This window comes from Cnephaeus nilssonii, assembly GCF_951640355.1.
Source record: "Cnephaeus nilssonii genome assembly, chromosome: 8".
Lineage (NCBI taxonomy): Eukaryota > Metazoa > Chordata > Mammalia > Chiroptera > Vespertilionidae > Cnephaeus > Cnephaeus nilssonii.
Window position 1 is genome coordinate 8,199,623 of NC_137079.1, and position 21,128 is coordinate 8,220,750.

Below are 21,128 nucleotides of genomic sequence, written 5' to 3' on the forward strand. Positions count from 1 at the left end.
CCCGAGTTATGCTCAGTTTTTTGGCGAAGTTTGACACACCAAGCTCAAAAGGTTGCCCATCACTGTTCTAGACGGGACAAATGTTGGCTCACCACTGCCGGTCCTTCATTCTGCTTTGTGAGAAGGAAACGAGATGTGTTCTAGTAGTGAGGAGACGTTTCCCCTTTTTCTTTGTGGGGGAGACTAAGTCATCCTACTGTCCTCCGAGGGCAGTAAGCATCACCTGGCTGATTATCCCCTCCCCCTTCTCCCTCCCTCCGCTTTTGCTTCCCCTCTCTCAGGTTAAGTCCTGACTGGTTTGGGGACAGTAGATCCCACTCTCTACCCCTATCCCAGGGGCCGTTTCTGTGGCCCTGTTAGCTTCTGCAGTATGAGGAGCCCCCATGGCAACTGCACTGGCCTGGTTCCATCCTGCTCAGGCCTTCGCCACCTTCACGTGGCGGGCCATGTGAACGCCATGCCCTGGAGGCCAAGGCCGCCTACAGAGACGCCTGCAATGCTGGGCGATGTGTTAGCCCAGAATCCCCATGTGGAGGCCGAGCTTGGGGCCACTTTCCTGGGCCTCCGGTTCTTTATAATGTTTGCTCTCTAGAGGAGCCCAGTGCCTTTCTACACACACGCACACACGTGTACACACATCACTACCACCACCAGCACCACCACTACCCACAACAACAACAAAACACCATCCTCCCCGTCTCCGGACGCTGTGCTCCACGGTAAAGCTCTGCCTCCCGGGTGCCATAGCTGCGCCATGTTGCTTGAAAACGAAAAAAGAAAAACTTCCCTAGAAACAGGAGGCGGAGACACACTTCTCCTGGACACAGAGCACTGTCCCTCCAGCGTCAGGTGGGCCTCGGGTCAGGGAGGCCTGCCTGGTTGGCCAGCGTGCAGGCCAGCGCTGAGCTGGGATCCCCGTGGCTGTGTGAGGTGCTTCTCTACCTGTGAGTCCCTGGGCGGTGCACAGTGGGAGACCACTCAGCTGTCACGACAAGATGGATGCAAAAAAGATCCCATGCCAAACAGTGTTGCATTATTGGGAGGTGTTTGTGTGACAACTACGTTCCACATTTTCCTATTTGGCAAGGCGGTGGGCTGTAGGGAGCGCTAGCATTTGTGCATGCTGGAAACAGCCTCATGCAGACAGAGACCCATCGAAAGTTCCAGCTCCTCTGCTATGCCTGCCGCGCCACTCTGCTTTGTTTGCACAAACGAGGCTGCCACACAACATTCCAGTTCGTCGTGTGGGTGGTCTTCCAGCATTTGTGGGCAATAAAGACAGCAGAGTAGGCAGGAGACAGATCACATGGCACATCCGAGTTACAACCCATGTGGAGAATATTGACTTACAGGTGACTTCCTCCAATCCCTCTCCCTTGCCTCCATGTCCCCCCCACAACTACCCCCCTCCCACAAATACCCTAAAATTTTACTTTGTTCCTTCTCAACTTTTAAGAATTTTAAACCTATTTTCTCTCCAATCTGTCGATCAGAGCCTGAACCCTTATGTGCCCAGAACGCCTTCTTGATAGACGTTCGTGGAAGTGGAATCACTCTAAGAGACAGCAAAGGCAAGCCTGTTGTCTCCTCCTGTCAGCTCTGTGGGGGTCACTCCTGCTCCCCATGATGCCTGCGGTGCTGGTGGCAATAATGGGATTCATACTTGGCCAATGCTACCTGAGGTACAGTCCCGTGGTAGTGCCTATGGCGTGATGGCTCTACGGAGCTGCCCTGCATGAAAGTCCTTCCATGGTCTCCACGCTCTGAATACAATGGGTCTTCCGCCTTGACCCCACCCAAGAGGCCCCTTCAGACCTATTTCACCACAGATCCTCCCTTTTGGCCACATACTTGTTGATATCTTCTGAGATACAAACACTCACCAAATCACGGCCTACCTTCCACCTACACCGAGACTTTAGAGACATTCCACCTACACCAAGCCTTCTTAATTCACGTTAGTATTTATCTTTGGTCCTGGAAACAAGGAAGAACAATGGTATGGCTAAGAACCTGGGGCACTTACTTGAAGGAGTCGAGAGCATCGCTGACTGCATTGGCAAAATTGATATCCGTCGGGGAAGTTTTATATTCCAGGCAGTAAGTGGGTCTGACACCAAGAATCTCAACCTCACAGCCTAAGAAGGAAAGAGATGGTAAATGGTTACTGAGGTAGGGTGATGAGCCTATTTCAGGATGTAAGCTCCATTAGTTAAAAAAAAAAAATGGTGTTGTTCATTTTCAAGAAATAAAAGAACTTATTGCTGATACGTGGCATATTTAACTGTAATTTTGTTTAACTGGAGCAGAAATTCTCAAATGTCATTCCTATTCAACATCAGTGACCCCTAACAGGGACTAGCAGAAATTGGTTAATAACTGTCTTCCTCAATTCCTACATTTGAAACAAAAAAATTAATTAGTACATAGAAATGTCTCAATTAAAACATTTTTCCTGTAGAGTTTTTCATAACCACTGATTCTTCTCTTGTACCACTGCCTATTCTAGAATCGGGTGTTAGGTACTATCTGATTAGTCCAGGAATAATAAAATAAGAAAGCGTTTCACTAGTCTGACTGGACTAGATTAGCAAGCCTAAAAATCACCGAGTGAACGCGAGGACTCTGAGCCGTGACCTTGCCTCTCCCCAAATGAAGTAGAAGAATAAAAGGCACTCAGATGTTAGGGGCTGCTGTGGCCTTAGCTCCTCTGCCCCAGCCGCCTGGAAGGTAGAAGCAGTTGCCCTGAGGAAGAGACACCCAACCTTCTCAGAATCGAATGCAGGAGACGGTTGAGCCCGTTTCAGCTTGAGTTAGTTGGGTGTATTCATTGAGCACCTACTAGGAACTAGTTGCCATGTTCAGACCAGGCGGAAAGAGACCTTTATTAGCCAGGGGTCTCCCACCTGGAGCATCCCGGAGAGGAGTCCATGGGGAGGAGACATACAGGAAAACAGTGTACTGCGTGAAGTCTGGGCGAGGTGGTGAGGGGCACCTCCTCCTGGAAGCCCTTCTTGAATGCCCATGTTGGGCTGTCTTGCAGACTGCCTCTAGCCAACGTGTCGGGGGCTGGGAGTGAAGGTGGGAAAGAAAGGGACATCCCAAGCAAAGAGAGCAGCAGAAGCAAAAGTTCAAAGTGAGAAGCAATAAGGTGCGTGTGGAGAACTGTCCACACAACGCAGCTCCAGACAAGGGGTGTCAGCAGACCAGATGGCGAGCTTTCCTGTAGCCCTGGGAAAATGATTTCCAAGGTGGACGTGAGTAAAAAGTGGGACAAGTTGGGAATGTGGGGAGAAAGGAGCGTCTCTGTCAAGAATCACATTAACCCCACTCCTGGGTACATCTGGTTACAGCTGGTAGCCATCTGGTCTATAGCTGGTTACAGCTGATTTATTAGAAGGTGGGGCAGCCTCCGAGAAGAATTCCTTTATCCGGCATTCCGGAGCAAGCTCTGAGTGCTCCGCGGACACGCCATCCCTCTCTGGCTGATATCATGGGTGCGGGGAAAGCAAGCGTATCTAAGAGAGGCCCAGAAGGCAGGAAGCTGCCTTCCCAAGATTTGTTTGTTGAGAAGGATGAACAGGCTAGAGGCCCCAAGAGTAAATCCTGCCCGTGGGTTCTTAGAAAATATTCATCATTGGAAGAAATGCCAGTGGGATCTTGGCCAGTTATAGCACATAAGGTATCTGCGTTTTATCAGTTGAAGGTTAATTTGTGAATGTTTCTTGTTCTCTCGAAGGTATCTAGTCAGCCAGGTATGAGTGGGCCCACACTTTGTATCTGCTCTGTGCTCAGGGTCAACAACCCAAATGCAAGCAAGACACCGCCTATCCTGCAAAAGATTACCAGCCTTACACAGTGCGGCCAGGTATCTGCTTCTGGCACATCTGACATATGGTTATGTGAGTTTGCAAGCAATGGAATTTTGACCATGCTTTTGCAGATAAAGCAAACTGCATTGAGAAGTTCTAACGTTGGGTGGTGGGCACACTGTGCAATATTCAGATCTTCTAAGATAGAAACCCACACCTGAAACCTATACCATCATGCTGACCAAAAGTACTCAATTAACACATTTCGTTAAGTAAAAAGCTGCACACTTTTTTGTTTGTACATTAATATCAAACCATAAGTATTTTGCATTAATAATAATTGTTTGTTAATATTATCAATCATATATTCTGTTAAAGCTTTGTTGGATTAAAATGAATCTGGATTTAATATTGGCATAGTTACATAGTTTGCCTGAGAAATGTATACTTGCCTAGGTTAAAAGATGATGTAAAAAAATTTTGTTGATTAATTACACGTAGTATTATAACGTTACACACAATGTGCGGCAACGTAGACCTGTTGTAACACTGTTACGGATTTTTTTTTTAATTTTTAGAAATAACAATGAATTTTAACTTAAGAATCATGGCAGCATCCTTCCAGAATTGCATCCGTGTCTTCGCATCTTCCTCGGTTGCATGGTAGCCTGAGCAAACGTCCCCCTCAGATAATAGGCTTTAGAAGCTGCTATAACTCCTTGATCCATTGGTTGACTCAAAGACGTGGTGGCTCGAGGGAGAATGTCCACTCTGATATTAGGAAGAAGATAACCAGTAGAAGGAAGATGTTCAGGAGCAGGATCAGCAATAAGTAAAATCTTGAAAGGCATGTTATTCTCCAAACGTCCTTCTCTCCATTTCACTGGCATAACAAGCCAGCAGGGCAGCCTGGAAGAGGAGCGGGGTCAGCCGTGCCTTCTCAGGGCCCCGGCAGCTTCCTGGCATGTGTACTCACACATGTGCGTGAAGGCCCTGGGGTCCCCACCGATCACCAAGGGTTTCAATTTGCATCCTGCAACATTGCCCCAAGCAAGACGGCTCTCCTGTCCTTAAGAGCCCGGAAACCTGATATTAACTTGGCCTCCGTACGGATGAAAGTCCTTTCAGGCTCTCATTTCCAGATTAGGGAGGTTTTATCAACTTGAATATTTGCTTTGGCAAGTAGTTTTCCTCCCCGGTCAGCTTATCTAGAGTTTCCAAAAATTCCTCAGCTGCCTTCACATCAGCACTCCCAGACTAACCCCTCGCTTTCACCTGACGTAATTAGCAATGATTCTTGCGTCATTTAGACCACCCAGACCTAGCAGTCAATTCAACACAGTAGCTGGGTCCAGCCTTTTCTCAGCACTGCAGGTGCTTTGCCTTGGCCGTGACCGCCACGGTGCTGAGAGGAGAGTGGTCCTGTGGCTGGTCTTCGATCCAGGTCCTTAGAGGTTTCTCCGTGTCTGCTCTGTGCCCTTCTCAACGTGGCCTCATTGCCTCCAGACCCTCCAATGAAGCAGGCCCTTTAACAGCTTCCGTCACTCTGTTCTTGTTCTTCAAGCTTGGAGCGATGGTGGGAGGGACGTGCGTGGCTGGAGAGCAATAACCATCGCTGATTTTCCACCTTTGTCGTCCTTCGTCACTTTTACTTCATTTCCGGGCCAATCGCTCAGCATGGCCTCTTACTGGCAACTTTAGCAGTGGATTTTGTATACTTAGGGGCCATGATAAATTTAAAAACATGAGATTAAATCAAGCACAAGAGAAAATAATGCATTCAAGAGACTCAATGAACACAAGATGTATGAGGCTGCTGCCGACCTAATACAAACGTTGTCAGTAGAAAGATATAAAGAATGATAGATATAGAAGATATATCTACATAAAATATGAAGACATGGAGGATTGGGATGTTAGTATCAATAAGCTGAATGCAAGTCCTTCAGACACAGTTATTTTGAATAGAATCTATACCTCCATGTGCCCCGAGACAGGACTAGACTCCTACCCAAGTGCACAGAAATGGGGAGAAATGGAATCTTTCTGCTCCCTTGTCCAATGACCTCTCCTTGGTGAAGTCTCAAAAGGAGAAGCAGCCCGAGCCAGTTTGGCTCAGTCAGCCTAAGGACTGAAGGGTCCCGGGTTCAATTCCAGTCAAGGGCACATGCCCGGGTGGTGGGCTTGATCCCCAGTAGGGGGCGTGCAGGAGGCAGCCAATCAATGATTCTCCCACATCATTGATGTTTCTCTCCCTCTCCCTCTCTGAAATCAATAAAAAAATATATTTTTTTAAAAGAAGCATTTTCCTTACCTCTAATCTCCTAACCCAGAATGAATAAATGACCAGGAAAGCAGCCAGCAAGAAATGACAGCCATGACGTAATGGGACATGAGCTAATGAACTGGTGGTTTCAGAGAGAGCAAGGCTAATTTTGCGTGGTGAATTAGTGCGGGAGCTTGGCTTTGTTTTCCTTGGTGTTTATCTGATGGAAATCAGCAGACTGGAGGGGGTGCTGTATGGATCCCACAAGATAGTTCTCTGCCCGGGAGTCTGTGGGCCCCTTTCGGGATCTACCGCAGGTGTAATCTGTGGGCCCATTGCTCAGCCTCGGGGCTGCTGCCTCCAGGCCATTTCGGGGCCTCCCCAGGAGCATGGAGTCTGGGCAGATGAGGTCATTGCAGGTCACTCCAAGGTGCCTGCCTCTGCACGGGGACCTGGGGGGAAGCAGAGGCGATGGCCTGGGCCTCGCGGTTTCACAGCGCAAATAGGAGCTTTGGAGTGAGATTCTGGTTTCACAACCACTCCCAGGGCAGGTTTGACTTTGCACCACCTTGTTTGCTCATGGCTCCCAGGGAAATTGGATGGGAATTACCCTTAATTAGGGTTCATTTTTAGGACATCGTCTCATCTCTGTCTCGAGTCCACCTTCCCACTGATATTTCCCACCTGAGGCTGGGCGAGTATCCTCTCCTACAACCTCATACAGAGGCCCTGAGGAGAAAACAGAGTTACAGGGAACTTACAGACAACCAGAGGGCCACCACTAAGCACAGGCACCTTGGTGCAAAATACATGAAGGAATGAATGAATTGAAAAGACATTTCTTCAGCCCGGCCAGTGTGGCTCAGTGGTTGAGCATCGACCTATGAACCAGGTGGTCATGGTTTGATTCCTGGTCAGGGCACATGCCTGGATTGCCAGCTTGATTCCCAGTAGGGGTCGTGTGGGAGGCAGCCGATCAATGATTCTCTTATCATTGATCTTTCTTTCTTTCTTTCTTTCTTTCTTTCTTTCTTTCTTTCTCTTTTTAATATATTCTTGTTGATTTCAGAGAGGGAGAGGGAGAGAGAGACAGAAACATCAATGATGAGAGAGAGTCATTGATTGACCAAGCCTGCAACTCAGGCATGTGCCCTTGACCAGAATCGAACCTGGGACCCTTCAGTCCACAGGCCAACACTCTATCCACTGAGCCAAACAGGCTAGGGCTCATCATTGATGTTTCTATCTCTCTCTCTTCCTCTCCCTTCCTCCCTGAAATCAATAAAAAATATTTTTATAAAGAGACATTTCTTCAAAATACTTAACTTCCATCATCAGAAAATTATTTTAATATACCCATTTATCACAACACCACTTGACTGCCATGGACCACAACTGCCCAAATAAATATGCCAATCAATGATGTCTACAAGGATGGAAGGATGCCTCCATGGCAGCCTTCCATCAAATCTTTTCATTTTACAGGTGAGGGAGGGAAAGCCACGGATGGGAGACGTGAACGTCCCAATGTCTCCCTCCCTGCCGGCTGGTAGCTGGCTCTGGGACATTCTCGCCATGCCCACAGCTTCCCCGCAGGAGCCTGGCTTCCTGGCAACCCTCTCCAAGGACCACCAAGGGGATCCCAAAAAACTCACATTCCCCCCACTTCCTAGAGCACAGGGCTCACCTTGCAAGCGCGCCCCAGCTTTGACACATCTTGTAACAATAAGCCCCGAGAGCTGCATTTCCTGTGATCGGAGGCAGGTGTACAATTGTTGACTACATGTCTCAAGAGACCTTATTAAAGCAGCGAAGCCAATTAACTCACTCAGAAACATGGAACCTTTTCCAGGAAAACGCATCGGAGCCACAGGAGCTTGTGGGAACAGGTCCTGGGGGACAGCGGGGCCTTTGATCCCTGGGGTCAGGAGGGCCCACGGGGTTGGGAGACCTCTGACGGAGAAGAGGGTGGTGGGCGGGCCTCGTGTGCAGGGGCAGAGAGCAAGCCCGGGCGACAAAGGAGATGAGAAGCAACTCGTCCATTAGAGCAGATCCCAAAACCTCAATGAAAATGCCTCAGTGGCACCAGAAGGGATTAATAGGGGGGCAGGGTGAGAAGAAGCATGTGCCTCCCTCCTGCTGAGTCTCCGCTTAGGAAGTCGGTGGTGAAGCCACAGCAAAGCATGATGAGGGCAAAGGTGGAGTTTCGTCTCTGCACCTGCTGGTTGGCTTTAGGTGGGAAAGTCTCCGGGCCAGGATTGGGCCTGCCCTCCTCCCAGGTGGAACCAGGTGAGGAATGAATGACCACTGCTGGACTGATGTCCCCGGGGGCCTCTCAGATAGGCTATCAGGGCTGAGGCAGGTGCTGTGCTTCTAGATCATCCAAATCTTACAAATGACCACATGATTGCAGTGAGTTCATGCTGGCCCACGGGAAGCCATCTTGACCTCTGCCCCACATGGTATTCCCAACCAAAGCCTCCTTCTCAGAACAGGTGCTTTGCTGAGATTTGGACCACAACAGACCGGGCCAAGTCAGGATGCTGAGCCCTGCAGCTGGATGCTGAGCTCTGGCACCTGCCCAGGGACTCCCCGCGCCCCAGCCCCTCAAATCTGAGCCTGTGATCTCCAAGTCGGACAAATGGCCCTTTCCCCATGTGTCTGAGGGGACCTTGGACCCTGACCTGTGTGAGGTGGTTCTGGGTTACTTCCAGGAACACTGGGACCAGGAGTGAGTGCTGTGTGTGTGGGCCTGGCGACCTCACCTCTCTGCCACCCTTGGGCCAATAGCCAGAGGCCAGTCCAGTGTCCACACTGCCCGGTGGTGAGTGCCACCTCTGCGTGTGGTCATGTGTATGACTTGTCCTGTGCATGAAAAAGCCAGGCTTTGTCCTCCTTTCCTTCTCCAATGACTAAGTGGCCAGCTCCAGCTGCCCGCCCCTTTTCTGTCCCTACTTGCCCTGAATCCTCTTGGCGAGTTAAAACAGGGCTTGCGCTCACTCTGTGCTCTTTGCTGAAAGGTAGATTTGAATTCCTGATGTGAATTCACAATTTTTTCTTTGGGGCTAAGGGTGAGCTGGGTGAGAGCACTCCCCTGCGTCTCATGAAAACGGACATAGGCTAAGCTCTCGTTCTGGGATCTGGGGGCAGAGGATGGATTGAGCATCTCCTCTGGTCAAATACTCTACATCTCTTGTCTCATTTCACATGCCCGGCAAGCCTGCGAGGTACATATGGTCATCCCTGTCGGACAAATAATGAAACTGGAGCACAGGTAAGGTAAGTGACTGTGCCCAGTGAGGAAGTGGCTGAATGGGTCCAGAAGGCACGTTCTGGCTCTTTACATGTCCCCGCGGTTCCCTCCGTGCCCCAGCTGCCCTGCTGTGGAAACACAGGAGGGGGCAGGGCTCTCTGCACACAAAGGGCTCTGGTGGGAGAAGTGGCACCTCTGTCCCAACACCCCTGAATCAGCCAGCCGCCGGCCCACTGACCCGGCTGGGAAAGGCACAGCAGAGGGCGCCGACCACGACCACGACGAAGGGAACAGCGTGTGCTAAGATCCTGGATAGGAAGGGAGACACAGGGAGGGAACTTAGAGGGGAGGGAGGTTGGGGTATGGGTGAGGTAGAGAGAAGCTGAGGCCAGGCCACACTCTATGGTTCAAGCTGAAGAATTTCTTATCATCAGAAGAGGAATGAGAAGTCATTGGAAGGTTTCGGGAAGGAAGGTGACAGCATCACACTGGCATTTTGTCAAGACTGCGCTGGCTGCAGCATGGAGAATGGAATGTAGGCATCCACCATGGATGGACAAGGGGTGACCAACCCGTTAGGATGTTATTTCACGGACCCAGGAAAGAGGGGAGGTTAGCTAGGACCAGGACAACAGAAGTGGTGAGAAATCGGAGGATCTCCAGGACCTGCTGATGGATTGGATTTGGGATTAAGAGATTGAGCCACGGCCCAGGAGGGTCTTGTGCTCCTGTTGCACCAATGGCCTCCCAGATTTGTCAGCAACTCCCCAGAGCATGGGAGGGGGATCCAAAGGGAGGGGTCCTGACAGAGTGGAGAAAAGGGCCCCAAGTTGGTACTTCCCGGAGTAAATCAGTCCTCCGTAGAGAAGGAATGCTGGAGTCTTGGCTTTTTGTGGCTGGGGGCCGTTAGCTGTAGCCATTCCTCCCAGGCTGTGTGCTGTCCCACCAGCACCCTCACTCTCGCTCCCCCACCTTGGCCACCCTCTCAGGTGTTGAGTCACGCTGCCAGATGAAACCAGATCCCTTATAGATGATACCGTGATGCAATTTGCTTTTCATTATCAGACCTTTAACAAATGCACTTTTACATTTACGTGGGCTAATGCGAGATTATCATCTGTCTCCTTGACTGGATGATAAATTCCCAGGGGGTGAGAAAAGCCTGTATCTGGTTTTGCTCATCGTTATCTCCTCAGAGCCTATTCCCGGGCCTTGAGTCACACCCTTGTAAGATTTTTATGAAGAAACACATTTTCCGTGATTCGTGAAGAACAAAAGTTCATCCCTGGATTTCTCTTTAAGGTTTTCTAATTCCATATGGATGATGCTGAGAAACTCTGAGCTCTATTGGCCAACATACCATTGTCCTACAAGAGGATTGGATGTGGCTAGGTAGCTATGAGAACTTTCCAACACTGGAGGAATTGCTTCTGCAGTCGGCAGTACAGAGAGGCAATGCCTTCTCAATTTCCCTGCAGCAGCAATGGTTGATGTTCATAGCAGCATTATTTACAATAGCCAAGATCTGGAAACAGCCCACATGCCCATCAGTAGATGAGTAAATAAAAAAGATGTGGTACATTTACACAATGGAATACTACGCAGCTGTAAAAAAGGAAGGATCTCTTACCTTTGCAACAGCATGTATGGACCTGGAGATTATCATGTTAAGTGAAATAAGCCAGTCAGAAAAGACAGATATCACATGATCTCACTTATATGTGAAATCTAACAAAATAAACTGACAAAATAGGACCAAAGACATGGATGGATGGAACAGACTGATAGCAGATCTCAGAGGGAGGAAAGGGCAGGGAAAGATTAACCAAAGAACATATATGCTTATATGCTTAGCCTATGGACACAGAAAATAATGTAGCAAAGGCTTGGGGAAGGGGGGGATTGGGTGGAGGGGGAAAGTGGAGGGGGGTGGAAAGGGGAACATCAATAAAAAACAAGACTATTAAATGGTTGATGCCTAGAAATCCTGCTTCTGAAAATCACTCCTTTGGGAAGACCTCAACTTGACATGCACATTTGTAATCTTTTTCTTGCTGACACAGACAGACAACGTTAGTGATGAAGTTTTACCAAAGTCACCCACACACAAAGGAAGTGACCCAAGGTGAATTCCACCCAAAGAGCTTTAGAGAACATTGACCCATGCCTACTTTTGCCATACATCATTCATTACAAGAGCTTGTGTTTCATTGGATACTTTGGTGAGTTTTTAACACATGGTTGCATCGCCTTTAAAATATCAAATCAATGAGATATTATAGAGACATATGTTGCCATGGAAAACCATTTGGAGTCCTCATCATTGTGGTCTCTTGTATCCCATGAGCACAAAATTGTGAGTGTAGTATGCACGAGTGTATTGATCTGAAAAGGGAATCCATAGTTTTGATTAGTTTCCTAAAGAGTGCAGGAACCAACAAACTACACACTAAGGCAGTGGTTCTCAACTTTCCTAATGCCACGACCCTTTCTTTAATACATTTCCTCAGGTTGTGGTGACCCCCAACCATAAAATTATTTTCATTGCTACTTCATAACTGTAATTTTGCTACTGTTATGGATCATAATGTAAATATCTGTGTTTTCCGATGGTCTTAGGCGACCCCTGTAAAAGGGTTGTTCAACCCTCACAGGGGTCTCGACCCATAGGTTGAGAACCGCTGCCCTAAGGCCTCTCCCGGTTCTAAAATTAGATACATCTTAAACTCTAATGACAAACTGGGGATGTTATTGGAACATTTCGTGAAAATTTGGACCCCTGGTATTTGCAATGTCTAATATTGCCTGAAAAAAATTCATTTGTTACTCAAATGTTTGAAGTCACATACATAGAGTTAAAGAGCTTGGCCATAATGTTAACGCACACGTTTGTGTGATGGATGCTGGGCTCCTAATTTTCCCTGAGCCTAAGGGTCTGCATCTAATACAGCCCAGTTGGATGTTGTCAGGGACCCACCACAGCAGACAAGGAGAGGATGCTGTGAACAATCCACAATTCCTGATCAATAGCCAATATGTGCCTCCTTACGTATCCTGATGAAATCACCTTGCTTTGAACAACTAAAACTTGATAGAAGCTGAGTCAGATAACCGTGGTTAACTCCCTACCCAGCTCACCTCCGGCAAGTGGGCGAGGGGAAGCCAGGTGGAAGCGTGTCTTTCGCCCACATAGAAGGTGTCTTATTCATCTGAACGTCAGCTCGGGACAGGAAGAGGCCAGCAGAAGAGCCCAGCCCCACACCCAGCGCCATCCCAGAGCCACACGAAGGATTGCCCTCAAGTCCTCCTGATTGCTTGCCTGTAGGGAGTTAACACTGCAAAACGCATGCAGAACCATGCGGAACTTAGATTCTTCAGGCACTCGCTCAAAGAGTCTGGACCACAGGCTCCTAAAAGCTTTTTATTTTTCTGTTCCTTTTTTGTACTTCATGATAGCCACAAGAATGAACTTAAAAACTACTACCACTGTGTAAGGTAGCACTGGTGATCCAAAAAAAATGGCGCCCTTCTCTGCTTTGGGTTACTCTCCATCTGAAGTGAATACGGGAGCCTCTTCCTTCTCCCCTCAATAAATTCCCTTGGACCTCAGAGCACAAGGACAGGGCAGGGGAATAAAATCAGTGAGGGAGCCCGGCTGGCGTGGCTCAGTAGTTGACCGTCAACCTATGAACCAGGACGTCACAGTTCAATACCTGGTCAGGGCACATGCCTGGGTTGCGGGCCTGATTCCCAGTGTGGGGTGTGTAGGAGGCAGCTGATCAATGATTCTCACTCATCATTGATGTTTCTATCTCTCTCTCTCTCTCTCCCTTTCTCTCTGAAATATATTAAAGATAATAAAAATAAAATCAGTGAAAGACACACCGTCAGCTCTTATCCTTTGCAAAACATTACTGGGTCCTAGTCATGCAGTTCCTGGCCGGTTTCGTTGGGCCTTCCCAAAGAAATATTCCATTTCAGGCCTGGGATCCTGTCCTGAGGCACAGTTCTCCCAGCACAGCTTCCTGGCACCGTTGGGTGGGGAAATAAAGGGTCTGTTTACAATATTCTCTTTCTCAGGACTGGAGGTGCGGTGTTTTGGACTCCTCACCACTGATCAATTTTTCAGTCTGCTGCTTTATCTACCTGACAGGAAGACTTGAACTCCTGCCATTTCTAAATTGCTCTTCTAAATATTGACTTAATGGCGAGACTCAAAGTGTCATAACACAGCTCACTGGAGCAATGAAGATTTTCCAGGCCTCATCGAGGGGTCTGCGCAATGTCCTGTGGGACTAGGGAAGGAAGAGGAGGATTCGAGAAGAAAAACAAAATTCAGCCATGCTTAGAAGAAATGCCACTGCACTTCGCTTCATCTTCCTGAGACAAATGAACACTCGCCGTGCTATTAGCTGTGGCTGGAGGGGACCAAGGGGAAGGGGGAGAGGAGAGCAGTGACCCTCATCCGTCAGCTGTCAGCCAGGGTGCCAGGCCATCCTGGCAGGCTGGGCGGCCACTATCTGTGTCTCCAGTCCAGGAGGACTGGACAGTGTGTAGGAAACCAGAGACTTTTCATCCAATTTCTATCAAGACATCACCCCAGCTAGGTCTTTAGCGAATCCTCTTGTAGGTCACTGGGGAAATTCTAGGAGGCTATCCTTTTAGCTTCTTTCCTCCTGATAGTTAACACCATGAGCTGATCTTAAGGCATCGCACCACATTAGCTATTGAATCTTGCCCTTTGAGGAGCTGTTTTGGAGGATCAACAAGATATTTTACATGCAAATTAGCTTTGAGGTTTTTTAGATACTCAGTGATATAGAAATTCAAGTTGTGTATTATAATGAAGAAGCCAGATTCTCCAGGATGAGATCAAGAATAATGCTCTGTGACTGCTCAGGAAGAGCTCAAGTTCCAAGACCTAGAGTGTTAGGTGAACCAGATACCGGGGAAGAGGGCCCTCGGCCTCGGGGAGTGTTCGTCTAGAGGGCCCTTGGGTTTGTTCTAAGGTGGTCCCTGAGGCAGCGCACCCAACCTGCACTCTCCTATGTCTGCATGTGGACCCTTGTTGGTTTGTGTTTTTTAAATAATGATTTCTGAGAATGAGCTCAAACCGCAGCACAAGCTTTTGGCTTCAGTCCTCCCTGCATTGGGCTGAACCACGAGCTTGGCACCTCCAGCAAGTCTGATCAGCTTGGCTGATGCACTGTCTTGTCTCCTCGATCTCACATCCAACTCCGTGAAAAAGCCGAGTCTCCATTTAAAGGTAATGGAGCTCTCTGAAGCCCCTCCCTTGCCTGAAAGCTTCTTACCACACCAGCCAAGGTATCTGCGATGGACACAATCCCAGGTGTCTTCTGAGGAAACGCTAGCATTCCCCCTGAAACTGCATCTGCCAGCAGGCCAGCCTGTGTCTGCCTGTTCTCCTGCCTTCACAGCTCCCCTGTACATGCCAGGCTCTGCTCTGTGGCACTTCCAGGGCACTCGCCACAGCATGGCTCTCCATGGCTCTGTCTGTGTGTGTTCTATGCTCCTCTGAGAGCAGGCATAGCCTGGAGTGCCCTGAGCAACTCTCCACGTGGCCACCTCCATCCAGCATCTTCCCAACTCCTACTGAAGGACACGGCCTCAGTTGTGGGCCATCTATGATTCAGCCTTGGCTTACTCGTCCTTCTCTCCGCTCTCTGCCACCATCCCCCACAACCCACCATGCTCTCATCTAGTTATCCCTTCATTTCTCCTAGACCTTCCCTGAGACCTTCTTCCACATGGCAATCATCGGAGCTGCACCATTAAGAATTAGGGAGAAAGTGTCTATAGCCATGCCCATGGAAAAGTCAGATTGCGCCCTTACCTGAGAACAAATCCCACCACGGGACAGACAATGTGAAGTTAGTTGTTTCGTTATCACTGAGTCCTCTCATCCTTAATGAACGATTTTCGACTGTGAGACGAGAGTGTCCTGAAGACACCTCAGAGCAGCCAGGGCAGCTTGCACGGTTACTTACCTCATTGCAGTAAGTGAAGTAATTTCTTTTTCATTGAATATTATTTCAAGGGGCTTCACCAAATACACTACTGACAGTTGTAAGTGCTTTGAATCATCTTTTCAATGCGAGTAGAGGAGCTCCAAATCTAAATAAATGGTATGCCAAATTCTCTTGCCAGGCAAATAAGCACGCTGTAACTATCTCTCGTGTATATCTAAGATTTTGCACAGGAAAAAGCATGATAGACTACAGCAGCAATCTGGAAATGGCATTGTGCCTGCTCTGGTGTTAGAGAGTTCAAAACAAATTTTTACAAACACGTTCAAAAGCAATCTTTCTTGAATAAAGATCTCATTTTCCAAACCCTGGCTTGGTCCTCACCCTTGTCACCCGCATCCTTTGTCTTTGGAGACTCCACGGTGTTTTGAGATTTGGGTGGATGTACTCACCTGGCCAGTAGTACATGTGGACCTTCCTTTTGGCTTTGGTCAGGGTGACCCACAGAGGTTCTGACCCATTCCACCAGAGTGGCATCAGGCTGTCTTTGTTGACACCAATGTCAAATGACTTGTTGGTGTTGGAGTCCCACATGTAGTTCCCAATCATCTGGTGGACCTCAGAATGTCTGCCTGCAGTAAATAGAACAGAAAGCTGTCGTTACTGTTCTGGGATTTTTATATTGTATTAGTGACCCGGTGCATGGATTCGTGCACATTGAATGGAAATTAATTAGAAGGTGGCCAGTGGGGCGGTACTGGGCGAGACCAGCTGAAAATGCCCTGGAGCCAACCTCCCATGGCCTCTCCCCAGCGTCTGCAGAGTGAGCGGGGTCCCTCTGGCAGGTGGGGTCCTCTCTGCCTGGCCTGCAGGGACTGGGCCGAAACTGGCTCTCCGACATCCCCTGAGAGGTCCCAGAGTGCACTCTGTAAAGTTGTTATCGTACAGGGTGTAGAATGCAAACACAAGTATGCATACAGTAAACCAGATTCGGAGCTGATAGTGCCCCAGCAACAACATAACCCGCGGCCGAAGGTGGAATCACCCAAGGTGCGTCACCCGAGAACCGCCGCTGCCAAGTCACTGCAGCTCAGCAGCTCCTGTGTTGAGCGTCTGCCCCTGGTGGTCAGTGCGCATCATAGCAACCAGTCAGACAGGTGGAGGGACACTTAGCATATTAGCCTTTTATATATATAGATCTTTGTTTGGTTTATAAAAGCTGTTCAACCAGGTGGAGGGACACTTAGCATATTAGCCTTTTATATATATATATAGATCTTTTTTTGATTTATAAAAGCTGCTCTACACTTAGGAAGTATAGAGCAGCATAAACATTGGCGTTTGATTTTTTTTTTTTAACATAGATGTTTCTTCTCTCTCAGTTGTACCATAATGGCACATCACAAAGTGAGAAGTCCAATAATCGATCGAGGATGGGATCATTTTGTGTGAAGTCCATCTGCCAAGTCTAAAGCTATTTTAAGTTAAACTGAGGACGCTGTGTGCAAAATGTGGCCCATTGTTCCTGGCTGGAAGTCTGAGTATGAATCTGAATGGAAATGGCAGACCGCTGTGGGACTTGGGTTAGGGCCTCTCCCCGAGCACTCCCGCACCCCTCCCAAGCTGGTGATCTTCCTGCGAGATCACAAGTACAAGCTATGGAGCTCATTCCCTTTCTTCCTGTAGATGCGGAGTTACCGCTTCCTCGCCGAACAGTGACAGAACCTGTGGCATTTGGAACAGAACGGCAAAAAATAGATTCAACACGAAAAAACAACAACAGCCCAAATGGAGTGTTAGAGACACGGCGGTTGCTTCTGTTGGGCACGGCTTCGTCCCAGAAGAGAAGCCAGAAGCGAAAGACACACGCGCTTGGACGCTTTTGAAAAATGCGAGGCTTAAATTATTTATGTGGCGGCAATCTGTTACATCTTTAAAGTAAAAATAACACAAACATTGGCAAGTGCATCAGAAGTTGCTGCAATTGTAGAGAGCGCCACTTGGCACCGGATAAAGCCTGCTTCCTTGAGCTGACGACGCTTCACGGACGTGGGCTTTTGTTTGTTTGCTGTTCCTTCCTGACTGTCCCCACCCCAACACACACACACACACACACACACACACACACACACACACACACACACTTAATTTTTAAGGAAAAACCATAACATAAAATTTGGAAATTTGGAAACCCCACATCTCATAGAGGGAAACCTTTTATTTCCTCACAGAAGCCCAGGCAGGCATTGCACAAGTCACGCTTTGACTTTAAAGCCCGGAGAGCCACACAGGGTGGGTCTTTTACCCAGGGCTTTCCCGGAACCAGTGCTTTGTCCTTGTAGGAGTTAAAGGGTTCCCACATGTAGGACCCTCTCGGACCCTGTTTAGAAAGTGGGTTTCACTCTGCTGGTGGCTTGGGCCTGGGGTTGTAACGGGAGGCTGTGTTCGTCAAGGGCTTAACCGCAGCACGGATGCGGTGCGGGTCCCAGGCGCATCCCTCTGGGCTGGGAGGCTTGCCTTCGCGGAGGCCAGCAGGCAACGGTGCCCCAACCTCATCGGCGGCTCTGTGGCTTCTGCTGCGCGGACTGTCCTTCCCGCGAGCGGGTGAAGACGGGCAGCGGGGCCTGTCAGTCCGAGTCTGCACTTGCTCGAGCTGGTTTCTCACCGACCCCGTCTCTCTCGCTCTTTCGTGTGTCTTGCCAGGGTGAGCGTGGTGGGAGAGAACAGAGCAAAGCAAACGGTGCTGGCTTCAGCAGCCCACAAGCTCTGATCTCAATATTTCCACCTGACCCATCTCTTTTTATACATCTGCAACTCTTCCTCAAAAAATACATGTATTTATTGGTTTCAGAGAGGAAGAGAGAGGGAGAGAGAGAGAGAAACATCAATGATGAGAGAGAATCATTGATCTGCTGCTTCCTGCACGCCCCACACTGGGGATCGAGCCCACACCCCGGGCATGTGCCCCTGACCAGGAATTGAACCATGATCTCCTGGTTCATAGGTCGTTGCTCAACCACTGAGCCACGCTGGCTGTGCCATCTGCTACTCTTCTTGATTTTCCTATGCTTGTGCTCAATAAACAGAGAAACCCTTTGCTCAAGGCTTCGGCGGAGAACTTCCTGACGCCAACACACACCACGCCTCTCGGGGGGCTCTCGGGTGTGGTGCGGAGAAGGTGACTTCTGCTTCTCCTCCCAAGGACAACTCTGTGGGGCTTTAAAATTTGTGCGACAGTTACACGTTTTTCTCCTTTTTTCTCCCTTATCCCTAAGACACAAGAGTTTGCGAACACAGGTTCCACAGCCAATAAGTAATTTTTTATTATACAAAAGCTTTCCTAATTCCTGGTGTATAATCACTTTTACAAAGTAATACTCATCTTTCATTTCCAAATCCATGCATTGTGTTTTCCTGGGTCCACGTGCGCTTCCATTGGGTGAATGTGGCTGTGTCTACTAGATATCCAAACAGCTGGCTGAGCCCGCTGGTGTGGCTCCATGGTTGAACGTCAACCCATGAACCAGGAGGTCACGATTGATTCCGGGTCGGGGCACATGCCCAGGTTGCTGCGCAATCCCCAGTGTCTCTCTCATCATTGATGTTTCTATCTCTCTCTCCCTTTCTGTTCCTCTCTCTGAAATCAATTTTTAAGAAAACAGCTGGTTGAAACGTGAAAAATAAACTTATATTTTAGGCACATCAATTTATTCCAAACATGGCAACATAAATACAGTTTACACATACTAATGAGGAGCTGATATGTTTTCACAGAGGCAGCCCTCGGGGAGTTGAGTTCCAAGTTGGTGGCAGGCCTCTGTCTCCCCCGCCCCCCCCCCCCCCCCCACACACACACACACACTGGAAGTCTGGGTTACAACTGAACCAGGCTGAGGGCCGTCTGTCCAGCTCAGGAAGGTGATGGGTAGAGTGGGAAGATGCCAGCCAAGTGGTCAGAGAGACCATTGCTAGCCCACTTCACAGGTGAAGCCACTGAGGCCCAGAGAGTCTCGCACCAGGAGGGGTGGTGGACTCAGGCTTCCGCAGGCAGCCTGGCCCGGAGCCCTGGCTCTCCACCGCTGTGACCTCCTGCATGAATCACAGTGTGGGAACTGGCACTCGGTACAGGTCCCGGCCCTTTGCAAGCCCACGGGAAGGGAGCTGGTGCCCACACGCCATCAGCCAGCTCCACCCTCCAGACAGGACGACTGGGGACCGGCTCGGTCCAGGGTGAGGGTCCAGGGCTCCACCTCCTCAGGCAGCGCCTCACCTGGGGCAATGCATGGAGGCACTGGGGGCCAAGGGAGGCGCAGGAGGGTCCTCTCTGAAGGCAAAGGCCTGAGCCAATTGGACAGGTGCTTGCTGATCGGCTCAATGAAAAGACGAGCTAGCAGCGTCTGGCCACCTCCCATGTGGTGGGAACTAGAGCTTCCAGCTCCCATCTCATTGGGCCTCCCATCACTCCGAGAGACAGACAATATCACCCTCTATGCCGTGGGAGAACTGGGGCTCAGAGTGGCTGGGTGACCAGGTGGCGGGCAGAAGGGCAGAGCCCGGTCCAACCCAGGCTTCTCTGCCCGTCCACACCCTCTGGTACCAGCGACCCCACAGCCCCTGGGTTCTCACCGCCCAGCAGGGCCCAGGCCGTTTTCACAGAAATGGCCTCAAAATCCAGGTCTGCTTCCGACTCTCAGGAAAGTAGCCACATGGAGTTTCCCGCGTCTCAGAAAGCCAGACGCACGCCTGTCTCCTGCCCACTGCCATGCGCTGTTACCGTAAATATCCTAAAGGAGGATGCTGCCAGCCCAGGGGCACTAACAAAGCAAGCAAGAATCTTCCATCCTCTCTCCCTCTGGAAAGAGTCCAGCCGTGGAAAGAGTCGTCCAAAGCTCTGAACCCTTCAGGTCTCACGCTAATGAGTGCATTTTGGAGATCAAATGTATAAACATCACCTCAAACTAACACTGCCCTAGGAAGCAATCATACCCCGATTCCCAGCCGGCGGCCTGGGCGCGTCATAGAAGGCAGGCTTTCCCACGACCAGACTCCTCTGAGCACTTTCCCCTGAGTCTTTGTTGGGTCTGAAGACTGGTATAGACCCTGTCTGGTACATTTTCAAATAAATACTTGCTATCCAAGGGACTCGAAAGAATGAGCAATGCATTGCTCAAAGCCCCCGACTCACAAAAGGAAATGTGCTTCCCAGATCGCCTTGCCAGGGAATACATCTTATTTTGTTAACTTGTCCGAAGGCAGAACGTGGTGCATTAAAGACGCGGCTTTAAAAAAAAAGGGGGGGGGGGCACACTTAGGTTTTGGATCCAAGCCATGTTCTCCAATCTAGCCTTTCCATCGGTGCAGAACCTGGGATGACCGATGGGTGATCTCCGGCAACACGGACCAGACATCAACATGTTATTGGAACAACCGCTAAGGCCAAGAGTTGATACGGAATGATCAACTCCAGCTGTTAGGGAGTGTGAGGTCATCAGCAATACCAACGGCTCTATCCAGTGTGAGCCAACCAAGCCACAGGAAGCAAGTGGAAGAGAACTCGCGTCTTCGGCCCGGTCCGCCTTGTTTGTCTTTGCGAGAAGGTGTGAGGGACCTATCCACGTTCACTGCCTTGTGCCAGGTGTGGCCACAGAGAAGTGAGACCAGCCCCCCGAAGTCATGGGGTGAAGAGAATTCAGGTCATCGCGGCAGCCACAGCGCATCTGTTCTGATCCATGGCCAGCACATACACGAGCGGTGTTGGAACTGACAAGGTGCCTCACTTAATGATGTGTGGACAGCATTCCCTGTGGGTG

General features: G+C 49.4%; 1 protein-coding gene across 1 annotated transcript in view; it reads right to left on the bottom strand.

Moving 5' to 3' along the window:
* The window catches only part of ENPP6 (ectonucleotide pyrophosphatase/phosphodiesterase 6), a 75,922-nt gene that overhangs the window by 27,334 nt on the left and 27,460 nt on the right, over positions 1-21,128 (bottom strand). The window contains exons 2-3 of the mRNA XM_079779326.1: positions 15,771-15,950; positions 2,027-2,138 (exon numbers count right to left, since the gene is read on the bottom strand). Coding sequence (XP_079635452.1) covers positions 2,027-2,138; positions 15,771-15,950 — 292 coding nt within the window. The remainder of the gene's footprint in view (positions 1-2,026; positions 2,139-15,770; positions 15,951-21,128) is intronic.